This window comes from Haliotis rufescens, unplaced genomic scaffold (assembly GCF_023055435.1).
Source record: "Haliotis rufescens isolate VD_foot unplaced genomic scaffold, xgHalRufe1.0.p SCAF_3, whole genome shotgun sequence".
Taxonomy (NCBI): Eukaryota; Metazoa; Mollusca; class Gastropoda; order Lepetellida; family Haliotidae; genus Haliotis; species Haliotis rufescens.
In genome coordinates, this window is record NW_025964001.1 from 10,359,058 (window position 1) to 10,372,386 (window position 13,329).

The 13,329-nt window shown below is 39.9% G+C and overlaps 1 protein-coding gene across 1 annotated transcript; it reads left to right on the top strand.

The window, feature by feature from the left end:
- LOC124146678 (copper chaperone for superoxide dismutase-like) lies at nt 1-11,864 on the top strand. The gene is made up of 7 exons (XM_046517089.2): nt 1-23; nt 2,617-2,689; nt 3,667-3,801; nt 6,190-6,376; nt 8,315-8,345; nt 9,452-9,609; nt 11,309-11,864. Exons 1-7 carry the CDS (start codon nt 6-8, stop codon nt 11,448-11,450), a joined length of 744 nt encoding a protein of 247 aa, XP_046373045.2. The 5' UTR covers nt 1-5; the 3' UTR covers nt 11,451-11,864.
- The last annotated feature ends 1,465 nt before the right edge of the window (nt 11,865-13,329 follow it).

The window sequence follows — 13,329 nt, forward strand, 5'->3', positions numbered from 1 at the left end:
CAAAAATGGCGACTCCCACTAAAGTGTGTATATTTTATCTGTCGTGTTGTCTTTGTGTGGAAGTGTTTTGTATCTGATATACAACCAACTTAATGAATGGGTATCTGTAAAGATTTGTGTTAGGAATGCTTAGTTTTGTTTGTGAGAAATGTTATTGTTCTGTTCTGATATGAACCGATGTTTATGCGAAATCAAATACAGGTGTCCTGTTTTCGTGCACATCATTCTAAAGCCTGTTTCAAACATGCAAAGTCATTTGGCCTTCAAAATCTGAATTTGCATTTGCTGCCAGATGAACGATTCACATATTGATTTGTTAAACAATAGATACAGTAATTTAATTTTTGAGAAAGGAGAAATTAATATCTGAAATATTAATGTTGGTCAACTTTTGTTAAAGGGGCACTGATCTAACGGAATTCCCCGGACGGGTTGTTGCCTTTGTTATTGTTTTTTCCCCGTGAGTACCCGGATGATACGCAACGCAACTGAGCGTGACCAGAGACTGGGCTACCGTCTGCAAGGACAGCTAAATAAACTTGGAGGCTGGAGGCAATATTTGTTTTACGCATTTTTGCATAAACACTGATTGGTTAACTGTGATCTATAAAGATTTCGACAAAGGGCGCATGTTAATTAATTTCTTCAACCTAAACAAACAGACAAAAAGAACGGCGGAGCTCATCGGATGTCGTCATTTGGAAATACCCCAGATGGTTATAGTTTAATACTAAAAAAAAGTATCCATGCAGTGAAAGCATTTTCGGATTTCGGATTGCGTCGATAATATGATATCTACTCCCTTGTTGTCATCCACGTTTTCGCGTATAACCCCTACACTTGTGTATTTGTCGTCATTCACTTGATGCTCAGTTAATGAATTTATTACAGGTACAATTAGTGGTAGCACCACTAAGATTACCTGACAAAGGTTCCCATTTGGCATTTATTGTGTCTGGGGTAATTATTCAATCTAAATCCAGGTTTGAAGTGAGGTGAAATGTGTGTTATGTAATATGCACGTGGCAGACCAGCAAGAGGTGAATGATCAGTTGATTTACTTTTTTTGTAAATCAACGGATCGTTCCTAGTCATCAAAGGATTAACAGAAAATACGTTGATTGATTAATCCCTGTTATTTTGCACAGTGGATATGTCAAAAGTGAGTGTTTACATGTCTAGGTTTACTAAAACAAAGGGAATACACTCATATCATGGCGTGAAGTGCCGATGTAAAAACAACATGCTTTGTTCAAAGGGTTAACTGATAATACGTTGATTGATTGATCATTGTTATCTATCACTCAATGGATTTTTTAGGAACTGTGGACGTTATGAAAATAGTTGTCACGTGGGCTCTCTCAGCTGACCCTTGAGACTTGACACCTATGTGAAACACCTGAAACAATCCAAGTGATCAGTTGAGAAACGGACACGGGCTAAAATATCCCCAAACGATATATATTTTTAAAAATATGTGATTGTTACAGAGACACGTGATATCGAATAAGATTTTTTTGTACAGCTGCAGACGAGTGGGATATTGTTCCTTTGTGTGGATATTCATGGATACATTCCTCGAACAAGGAAGCTGCCTAAAATTTATACGCATAAATTTAGTAGGTTGTAATTATGGTATTTGCATTTTGTTTTCCTTCATTTGCTGTAACATTGAACCGATTCGTCCTTGTTTCTCTACGTCTTGGTTGGGAAATTCTTCAATGCGCGATAGACGTTGTTTTCACAGGCCTTTTCCTTTGTAAGCGTATATATATTACCGTCAATTTATAAAACGTGATTCTCTCAGGCAATTTATAAAATGTGTAAATATTTCAGTCATTTTGACTAAAAAATCTGTCCAGATTGATTAAGACGATTAAAAGGGCCTACAAACATAAAAACTGATTATTATGTAGAATTAGAAGCCAAACAACATAGAAATGTACTTTTCAACGTAACATTTTCAGTCTCTTGTTGATGACATTAAACATCAAAATGTTTGGAATTCGTTATCATAATAATACAGATGGAAATGTTTTTCAGTCACTTTGTAAAATAACTCAATATTTAGGCGTTTAATAAATTTGAAAATGTTACACATTTTGACAAAAATATACACACTATCAAAAAGCAATGCTCAGGTGAAACTTTGTGTTGCAAGTCAAAATAGTGTAAACGAAAATCGCAAAATTACCAAGCAAGTGACTTATCAAAACTACGTCACCATTACCGATGCTACCCACAAAGATACCTACATTTCCTAATTATCTCGAAAACTGTATTTCATTTTGTTGATCAATGTGACCATACGCCCTTATTACTATCCATAAAAGTGACTAATGCGCTTACGAATGGCGCAGAAGAGGTCGCGAACTAGTCTAGATTTCTGCCATACATCCGGGTACTCACTGGGAAAAAACAATAACAAAGGCAACAACCAGTCCCGGGGAATTGCGTTAGATCAGTGCCCCTTTAAATTGAGGTTATGAATATTTTCTTCATGCGCGATCGGTTTTTAATTCAATTTGGCGTGGTTAAATCTACAGGTTACATTACACTGAAAACATAGTATGTATGTCTAATCCATTCATAAAACATATGCCTGTTTTATTTCAGATGGAATTTGCTGTCCAGATGACATGCCAGGGATGTGTCAATTCTGTCAGAAAAGTACTGGATGGTGCACCAGGTTCGTAAATTGGGAAATGTCGACAAGCAGGATAGAGTTTGTGAGTCAGGTTTTTGCAATATTCCAGCATGACACAGCAGGGATAGTCCAAGAATAGGCTTCACACATTGTACTTTTGTAGGCAATCAAATATATGTCTTTCACTGAAACGAGCAACCACTAGGCGACTTGGTCCATGGTTTGCCTTTGCCACAGGTTCCTATCGAGTGTATGGGGAGTTACCATATTCGACGTAATAAGCGCCCCGCTCTAATAAGTGCCCACGGCGATATTTGCTAATGTATTGGCAAGTGAACAATCCCAATAAGCACCCCTTCCTATTGATCAATGTACACAAGACTTATTTATTCGTGTATAATATGCACGCTTGTGTTATATACACCCTTAATTATGGGCAATTAAATTCAGGAAAAATATATCTGTCGTATATAAACAGTTCAGGCCGTCAGCACAAACCACGAAATTTATCTTTTCCACAAAATAATATTCTAATAAGAGCCCCCTTTTTCTATTTTTGAGAGTGCCCTGGGCACTTATTACGTCGAATACGGTATTCATCATCTTAGCTGGCCGTTTTTGATACATATATCTTTCAGGTTTCAACTCCAAAATGGCTGGAAGGGTGGGCCTAAAACTTTAGGAGGACGTCTTTAGTGGTATTATGCCATGAGGAAACTCCAGTTTCTCAAGGATGTGATTTTATTAAAAAAGAAAATCAAATGAAATTGTGAAATACTTTTAAGATCCTCTAAGACACCACCAAATTTAGGAATTTGAAATATTATGTCTTAACACAATGGGATATAGCTGTGTTCATGCCAGAAATATAATATTACTCTATTAAACTTTATGATGTGTAGGACATTCAAATTAAAAAAAAATGCTGTATGCCAATGAATACCTAAGCAAAATATCAGATGTTGAAACAAAAAAATTGAGGAGTTTGCCTTTAACAACTGTGCTTGTTTTTTTCGCAGGGATAAATTCTGTTGATGTTCTCCTGGACACAGAACAAGTGATTGTTGAGAGTTCTCTCCCCTCGTCCCAAGTTAAAGACCTCATTGAAATAACAGGCAAGAGAGCAGTCCTGCAGGGCTATGGATCCAGTAATGGTATGTTGACCATCAACTCCTTCAGTCATTCATGGTTACACACAACCAAATGTTTTCCCATAGACTTCTATAGTAACGTTGTTTTGTTTTTTTAAATAACTTAGCATTCAACAGCTATTACCTGTACATGTGTGCACAGGTTGGCCTTAGAGCAGCAATAAAAACATAAAATAAGACAAGCTTAGCCAGCTCCTTTTCCGAGTACAGGAAATTAAACACACCACCCCCAGTTTCGCACCAAATGTCACCTACTTGAAAATAGCTGTGGTCACATTCAGCATAAGTCATCATGTTGAAAAAGACAGTACTAAATTTAGAAAAACATGGTCAGTTTTAATAACTGGATGGATGTACATTTAAAAGACATAAAAATCTTGCAGAATATCCTCCAATCACAGCCTGCAGATATCTCTCGATCTGCACTGAAGGCTCCCTACGAAAACCGCACTGTTCCAACTGGTTTTGATTTGGCGTAGTAGAACCTCACATCACAAGGGACCTGGTAAACTAACCCTGGACAAAATATTTCAACCTGCATTTAGATTAAGAATGAGAAAGTCATAACATAATATTTTCATAACCCTTATGAAAATGGCATCAGTGTTTTACCTAGACTTTGATACTGGGAATCCAGGGTATCAAAAATAAATATTTTCTTACAGGAAATATTAGGGTCCTGTAAACATAGTAAATAATGAAATGGTGCAGTGTACTGTACTGTACTGTACTGTACTGTACTGCAATATTTGATCATCACTTTAATTACAGGACCTTTTTGTTTCTTGTCAAGACTTTGGTATAATGAATATTATTGTGTGTCCTTCTGGATGCAATATACCTTTATCTGCATGCATTCTGTACATTTGTGCATACAGGACACACATTTCTGCGTAGCCCTGTAGCATAATGATGGGTTAGGTATTACTGGAGATTTATTCTTCGTCACAGCTGATGCACATACAATATTTTACCCAGTGTATTTGATGAACTTTCCTCAATAATGCAGGTTTCCTGTGTCAAGAAAAATATGCAAAATGACCCTTCATTTCAGAGCAATAAGGGAACCTGAGTGTGTATTTCATAAGCCACATGACATCCTTTTTTTCCAGGGAATAGGGCGCTCAACCATATAAATAAAGTATTCCAAAGAGTCTGACTAACTACATGTACATCTTTTCTAAGTGATCTGACCAAGTTTACACATTGCGGAATGATTTTAGTACTCAAAACACCATTTTCCATCAGACCACCACTGTGGTCTACTGGGAAGGGCACCTGCCAAGAGTGGGTGGTCAGTGGTTCGATCCCCGGCACATTTTCCATCAGACCACCACTGTGGTCTACTGGGAAGGGCACCTGCCAATAGTGGGTGGTCATTGGTTCTATCCCCGGCCCCAACGTACCAAAAGACGTTATAACAGTGTTCGAAATACCTGCCTGCCCGACCGTCCGAGACGGGTTGATTTCAACTCGGGCTGCCATATTTTCAAATCCCCCTGCCCGACGGTCGGGTTATATTTCATATGTAAAAATATTCTAAATATTTCCCGATGATAAGCATTATTTACATGATGTATTCTAGGATATTACACACAAATCTGACCTAAAAAGTGTTTGCTATTTCTTTTCTTGCATCACTTCATGGTCAATGAATTCGATTTAAAGTTTTAATTAAATTATCCTGAGAAACTTATGATTATAGTGGGCAGGCAGGTTTTGGTCAGGGCTGGCAAGTATTTCAGCTAGCCAGTCCTGTGGTCTGGCTGAAAATTTTGGGAGTTTCATACCCTGGTTATAAGATGGAACATGTTGTAATCCTGCCTGGCGCTCGGCATTAACTGGGTACAACAAGGACTGGTTGGCTCATATTCAGTGAAGATCCTGGGTAGAATAGGTCTTCAGCAACCCATGCTTGCCGTAAAAGGCGACTATGCTTGCCGTAAAAGGCGACTATGCTTGTCGTAAAAGGCATGAAAAGGCAACGGGATCGGGTAGTCAGGCTCGGTGACATGGTTGATGCATGTCATCGGTCCCAATTGCGTGGATCGATGCTCATGTTGTCAATCACTGGATTGTCTGGTCCAGACTCGATCATTTACAGACCGCCGTCATAAAGCTTGAGTATTGCTGAGTGTGGCGTTAAACAACAAACAAAACCAAAACCAGTATACTGTGTCTGAGTGGGGTATGTTAAACTGTGACATGTGGGCTAGCACTATGAAACCAGCATTAGTCCAGACTTGTACAATCTGCCATCCACATGTGCATGCACGTTGCTATAGGAGTGCAATAATTTCAAACACAACACAACATTAAACCTACTTCACCTCACATTTTCCATGTCAAAATGCTCCTTAATACTACTTGTAATTCTCCTGTTCCAATCAGGCCAAAGTCATTTGGGAGCAGCTGTTGCCATAATGGAGGCTGGAAGTACTTTGATGAAGGGAGTGGTGCGCCTCGTCCAGACTAATGAGATGACCTGTGTTGTGGAGGGAACAGTGGATGGACTGCCGCAGGGGACACACACTGTGTGCGTGCATGAACTGGGCGATCTCTCCAGGGAGTGCAAAAGGTACCTATACTGTACAATTTGGAATCTCTTCGGTCATGAGGGTGAGGTGTGGTAGCCTAGTGGTTAAAGCATTAGCTTGTAACACCGGAGACCGGGTTCGATTCCCCACATGGGTACAGTTCGTGACGCCTATTTCTGGTGTTCCCCACCGTGATGTTGCTGAATATTGCTTAAAACGGCGTAAAACCAATCTCATGCACTCTCTTATTGTAATCATTTCTGCATCATGTCAACTTTAAAGAAACAAATATTTGCAATAAGCTTTTTGCTGATAGTTATTAACTATTTTCAAGCTCTTTTGATGTGATTGGAACAAATCAATGACAAATTTGACCTGATATTTTCCAAACAAGTGTCATTTGACATGGGCATTAGGTGGTCGTTCATCTTCCTGAGGCAAGGGAGTTAACTGACCACAAAAGTCCAGTTATCATCCTTGCCGAACTAGGCTGGAATTGCAGAATTACATTTTGGCTGGACTAACGAGTCTAGGCATAGTCCATTCAAAATCGTGTAACGAACTAGACGTCGTAAACAACATGGATTTCGATGTGCAGATTTCGTTTGACTGCAGGATTTGCAAAGCATGTGTACCGCCAACTGGGGGTCATTAGATATTTGTGCAAATCTTTCCATGTTTATAATCAAGGTGCTGAAATAATTTGATGCACCTTACAGAGTAAGACCTGTTTTATTACAATATAGATCTTGATTATCGACTAGATCGTCTTGACAGGACGCTGCCATTTTGTTTGAAGCAAATGCAAGTAAAATGAGTGATGGAATCTGATTTGTCAATAGGAGGGAGATAGAAGGGACATAACTCGTAATAGTCACTACAATCGAGCCTGGAAATTACAGCGTAGTTCAGCAAGGGTGGTAACTGAACTTTTATAGTCAGTTAACTTCCTTGTCTCAGGAAGATGGTGGTCATTTTGACCTGGGGATTACAGGTTGATAAAGGTATTCATCCATCTATGCTTGTATGTAAGAGCTATCAAAATAGATTGGGAGGTCATGGATGAAATATTAAACAAAACAAAAATCAGTTTTGCCCAGTATGCTTGGAAGGGTGACCGTCAGAGCCCCATTCCAAAAAAGTGTCAGCATCCCAACTGTGGTAAGCTCCTTACTTCAACGTAGACTTAGTGTGAGATGTGTTGGGACGAGGAAGGGTCAACTCTTAGGTAACAGATGGTGTGGTGTCTTACCACTGGGTTGTCTTATTCAGCCTCTGTAGCTTTAACTTTTGTTTGTTTGTTTGTTGTTTAACACCGCAATCAGCAATATTCCAGCAATTGGAATGAATGAGTATGGTTTTACGCCGCTTTTAGCAATATTCCAGCAATATCACGGCGGGGGACACCAGAAATGGGCTTCACACATTGTACCCATGTCGGGAATCGAACCCGGGTCTTCGGCGTGACGAGCGAATGCTTTAAACACTAGGCTCCCTGACCGCCCCCCAGCAATTGGAATACGATGACATGCATCAACCAAATCAGCAAGCCTGACCACCCAATCCAGTTTGTGGCGTCTTACGACAAGCATAGTCGCCTTTTACTGCCAAGATAGAATATGATATATTTATTAATATAAGATAGCTACTCAATAAATCGCAAAGAACAATGAAGAATGAAGTGTTGTTTATTTCACTATAAAACATCATGACATCATTTCTGGAGATTCGAACATGCGCTCGCAACTTGATGACATTGTATATTGGACAACATTATTTTCGAGAGGGGAGTGTCAAGTGAGTTGTTCCCCATAGATGTAACAGGGCAACGCAGATAAACGCGATGGCCAAACGATCACATCCAAAAGTGTGCCCTTTTGCAGTGTTTTGTTGTACTATAAACAACTCAGTGTTTTTGTCTTAAATAAATTATGCCTTTTGTGTATTTATTTACACCATCCTTGTATTTGTTTTTTCAGCTGTGGAGATATCCTTGGATTAACAGACAAGGTGTGTGTTAATATTTACTTTTATCATATAATGGGTACGTTCCTCGGCAGGATAAAGCCAATGGATAAAAACGATATCCGTTGGGGTCATTTGCGGATAGAGATGCAAATATCAAAGGTCAAGTAGGACTACTTTCACTGTTTATAACAAACATGGCGTCCCCCTCGTCATTCGGAGATCAAATCAGAATTAATCATCGGGAATCTGGATAAACTACAGGGATAATTGCCATCATTATCAAAAGAACAGTCTAATATACTGAAAATCAGTGTCTAACTGTGACGTAGCTAAGACATTTTATAAGTTTTGGCAACTTTGGAGATATAAATTTTGAAACAATTTTGCGAGGGCACGAGGCCTAGCCAAGCGGGATCAGTAGCCATATCTGTGCTTGTAGACCTCTGCGCCTTGAAACCTTCTCCCCAATTTCGGATTTTGCCGAAATATGTTTGAATTGTTACCTTGTTTCGTTTTGTCGCTGTGTGTACATCTGACTACACTTCTTAACGTTATAACAGGACAGACAGACTGTCAACAACGTCTGACCGTGGCCGTGACGTCTCATAGACTAGGGTTAGAGTAGCTTCCCTTTGAATGACCGATGGATTAAAAACAACTGTTGTTTTGCGTATAGGTTGCTTCGCCACTGTATAAGAAACATATTTCAGTTGGAACTATATTGGCTACTGTCACTGTCCGACTGACACATCACTTACCCTGTGACGTAATAAATATTAATGCGTGCTGTTTCCTGATTGGCTGACACTAAGATAGGAGGGGCTTGTGTTGCATTATTGAGCTGAACTGTGTCACTTATTTCATAATATTTTCTACAATCTTTTGTGTTTATAGAGTTATAAGTGTAAAAATACAACGTAGGGCACACTTTGCGTCCAGACTTGATCATTGACCAGAGGCGCATCTTGGATATTAAAAAAAAATTGGTGGGGGTGGGGGGTAACTTCAGTTGGGGGGGGTTGGATGTTCCTCCCAAATGATCCCAAACTCCCAAACGCTGTCTGTAAACCAAATCAGTGCCTGCTTTTAGTCTGAATAAGGCCGATTTAACTCACTCACACCAACGTCCATGTGTTTTGTTTACACAGGTTAAAGGCATTGTCACAGAACTAAAAGTTGGGGAAGATGGCAGGGGAATATTTCGCAGTGCTAACCATGATCTGAAAGTGTGGAATCTGATTGGTCGATCAATGATCATACATCAAGGCCCAAAAGAGGGGGTCATCAAGGGAGGCAATTCTAACAGGTGAGTCAAAACACTTGAGCAAAAATGGCTAAACTGGTCAACTGATCATATTGCAAGAATCATTGTACCTGGTAATAGTCTGTATAATTAGCAGGGGCATGGGAGGCCCAGGTGTCTAAGGTACCAGTGAGCATTGTGCAGAGTTGCGTCCCTTAGAATCCTATGATCATGGATTTGAATGGGATGAAGGTTGGGTTTGTCAGCACCAGAAGCTAGTTGGTTTCACAAAAGTGGTAAATGTCTTAATACTTGCATCGCCTCCTCCCATGTTCGGGGGCAGGGGTGGCCCAGTCGTGTAAAGTGCCGCGATTCGCTGTGCAGAGGTGCGTCCCTTGGGCACGCCATAAACCTATGATTGTGGGTTCGAATCCCGGTTCGCCCCGATAATGATTCTAGGTTTGTCAGAACCATACCTGTGCTCGTGGGTTTCACCGAACTGGTAAACGTCTAAGACCTGCATCACTTCGGGCTTTCCTCCCACATTAAGCTGACATGCTGTGATATGACTGGAATACTGTTAAAAGCGGTGTTAAACAAAGCTCACTCACTCACTCACTTACAAGACCATGACTAGCCCATCAGATCGTTCGGTGTTATGAGTAATGATAAGAACTAGGGCTGGGACGGGTAACTCAGGTACTCGGGTTGGGTAGGGCCTCAGTAGGACCCGGGTACCCACAGGACTACCCGGAGTTGTGGTTAGTCATTTGATATGTTGTTTAATGACAAAACCCCACTATATACCTCAGTGGTTACCCTACATGTCGCTAATGTTCGCATTCCTTTCTGACAATACACACATTCCTTTTGACTTGCATATGTTTGAGTAAAGATAAAACTTCAGTCAACTTCTCATCGTTTGATACATGTATCTAAATAGTTTTGGCCAGAGCTGCGGTAAAACAATCCCAATCAGACGTTTTGTTTCCAACTCTTGAGTCCTGCAGTGGGTACCCGGTAGGGCTGGGGCAGGTAACTCGGGTACCCGGGTCGGGTGGGTACTGAGTAGGACCCCGGTACCCACAGGACTACCCGGACCCGTGGTCTGTCACATGATACATTGTTTAATGGCAAACATTATCTGTAACTCCATGATGACACTACAAATCACTTATGTTCACATTTCTTTCTGACTCTGCACCCATTCCTTTCTGACTCTGCACCCATTCCTTTCTGACTCTGCACCCATTCCTTCTGACTTTTCAAATGGTTAAACGAAGATAAAACTTAAGTTAACTTTATTGTATGCATTTCAAGATTGTTTGAAATATGTATCTAAATACGTTTTGCCAGGGCTATAGTAAAACAAATCCCAGTCGGACATTTTGTACCCATCTCTTGAGACCTACAGTGGGTACCTGGTAGGGTCCGGTTATAGGGGGGTGGGTACCCGGGTAGTAAATTTGGACTCGTCCCAACCCTAATAATAGCCAATCAGATCGTTCGGTTTTATGGGCAATGATAATAGCCCATGGGTTTAACCATAAACTCAACTGAAAGTCTTTCTCATCAACTACCATTTAGACAGAAATCTGTTTCAAACTGTGTTTGTGCTGTAGTGCCAATTTCGCGATCTTTATAAAAGTCTGTCCGTTTATATGATTCTTAAGAGTGGGATAACCTCTATTTTGTCCTGTAAGGATTTCAGGTTTTAAAAATGATTCAGGATTGTTGTCATGGGAATGAACTGTGATTTCAGGATGGTGTGTGGCATCATTGCCAGGTCAGCTGGTCTCTTCGAGAACAACAAGAAGATCTGTGCTTGTGACGGAGTGACGATCTGGGAGGAGAGAGACAAGCCACTGGCAGGGCAACAGAGACAGGACAAGTCTACACTATGATTGGCCAGAAATCTAATCCTGGGTCATGATTGGTCAAAACACTGATTCACTTGGTTTCATACCAATCAAATTAGATCTGGTCATATTTTTAAGGCTTAAAAAAAATAAAAGAATTGGTTCTCAGACGATGACTTTTGAACATTTAGGGCGGGCGGTGTTTTTTCTGCTTGTTTAAACTAGTATGTAACCAAAAAAACAGTTGTGTACCTGGGAAAGGGCCTCCCTACATAAACAGCATACAAACTCCTATTGCCGCCATGACCATTACTCAAGATGTGCAGTAAAGCAGTGCACATGTAAAGGGAAGTAACTGTGTGCATTTTGAAAATGGATATAAAAACGAAATGTGCGGCAGACTTTGTGATGATGTGGGCGGAGCCTGAGAACCAAGTCTTTTATTTTGTTTAGCCTAAGCTATGTTCAAGAGTATTTATGCCAAACAAAATCCAACAAATAGTGTTAGGATTTATTCACGAACATTATTTCATATGACAAAGTAATTTCTTAAGTTATTTTATTTTAATCATATTGGGATTTGTCACTATCTTCGATTTAGCGGATCACTTAAGCATAGACATGCACTCTAACCACTAAACCGGAGCCTACGTCTGATAAATGTCTTTCTATCTAGGTAAGCTTTGCTCAGTATTGCCATAATATTAAAAAATATCCCCACAAGACGAGTTCATGCCAGTAGACTGAAAAATCTTCCCACAGACTGTCATAGTTCATGCGCTGTAGATTTGACATTGCTATGCCATCAGTATGGTTTTCATCTGGTGGTATTGTGTTGCAGTGGTTAAAAACACGATTGTGAAATGTATGTGCTTCATTTATTATGACCACACAACAGTCAATATTCTAGTGCTGGAGCAGTCTCAACTATTGATGCTTATCTTGTGATTGCTGTATCACCATCAGACATAGACAAGAACATGTTCAATAGTTATCACCCCATGTAAGTCATTTTGCATTCCACATAGCCTGTAACCAAATCCCAGTTTATACCTTCGGTTTACTTATCAGATTAAGTGGCGCAATTGTTTTTTATTGCTCTTTGCTTCATCTTGACCCAGATCAAATGTATGCTTGGAAGGAGTAGAAACTGAACATCAGTTGATGTGACAGTTGGGGGAGGGGGGTATCTTTCTCGTTAAATTTTTTATTCAGAAGTTAGCAAGGCAGGGAGTTTGCTTTTACATAGTGATCTTGGCAATATTGCCACAGCAGAAGCACTCCAAGTGTTGCAGGGATGCAAAAAAAAGTGGCCCATCAGTGCTAAAGCTCTAGAAACAGTGGCAGACTAGTCTAGCATGAATTCTTTTATTTTAACTGGCCTCATTTATGTTCCCACAAATCAAACGTGAAAGGAAAGTCACACAGAAAATGATGTAATGTCCGTGTACTTTGGGACATTCTAACTGTAACAGAGCTCGAGATAAGCTTTTGGTGTTGTGGGTATTTTACCCATGCATTTTAAAATCATTGGTTATCAGTAATTCTATCTGGGTATTCAAATTTCTGTTACCCACTAGTTTTTACACATGTGGGTATTTAAGTTAAATATTTAAAAACACTATTCATCTAGTCCATGCAAACTGGTGTTGTGTGGGTTCGAGAGCTTTATAGGACTCAAAAATACCACGACACTTCCACAAGAAAGTGTGATGGCAAATGATCATGATGTAACTGTCATCATGGAGATTGGCAAGGTTGACGGAATGCCCGTTTATGATTTCAAAATAAGTTGCTGATTTGCTAATCGAATACGCAGGGTTACTTCACAATATATTGATGATACGCACAAGTTTTATTTTTGTAGCATATCTGGAATGTTCGTTGCGTATTTGATACGCTTGGATTTTATTTTACTGCATAT

Bases quoted from the DNA above. Each gene is read 5' to 3' on its own strand.
- LOC124146678 (XM_046517089.2), top strand. The intron at 3,802-6,189 runs GTATGTTGACCA...TGTTCCAATCAG, and splicing joins GGGCTATGGATCCAGTAATG to GCCAAAGTCATTTGGGAGCA. The intron at 8,346-9,451 runs GTGTGTGTTAAT...TTGTTTACACAG, and splicing joins TCCTTGGATTAACAGACAAG to GTTAAAGGCATTGTCACAGA.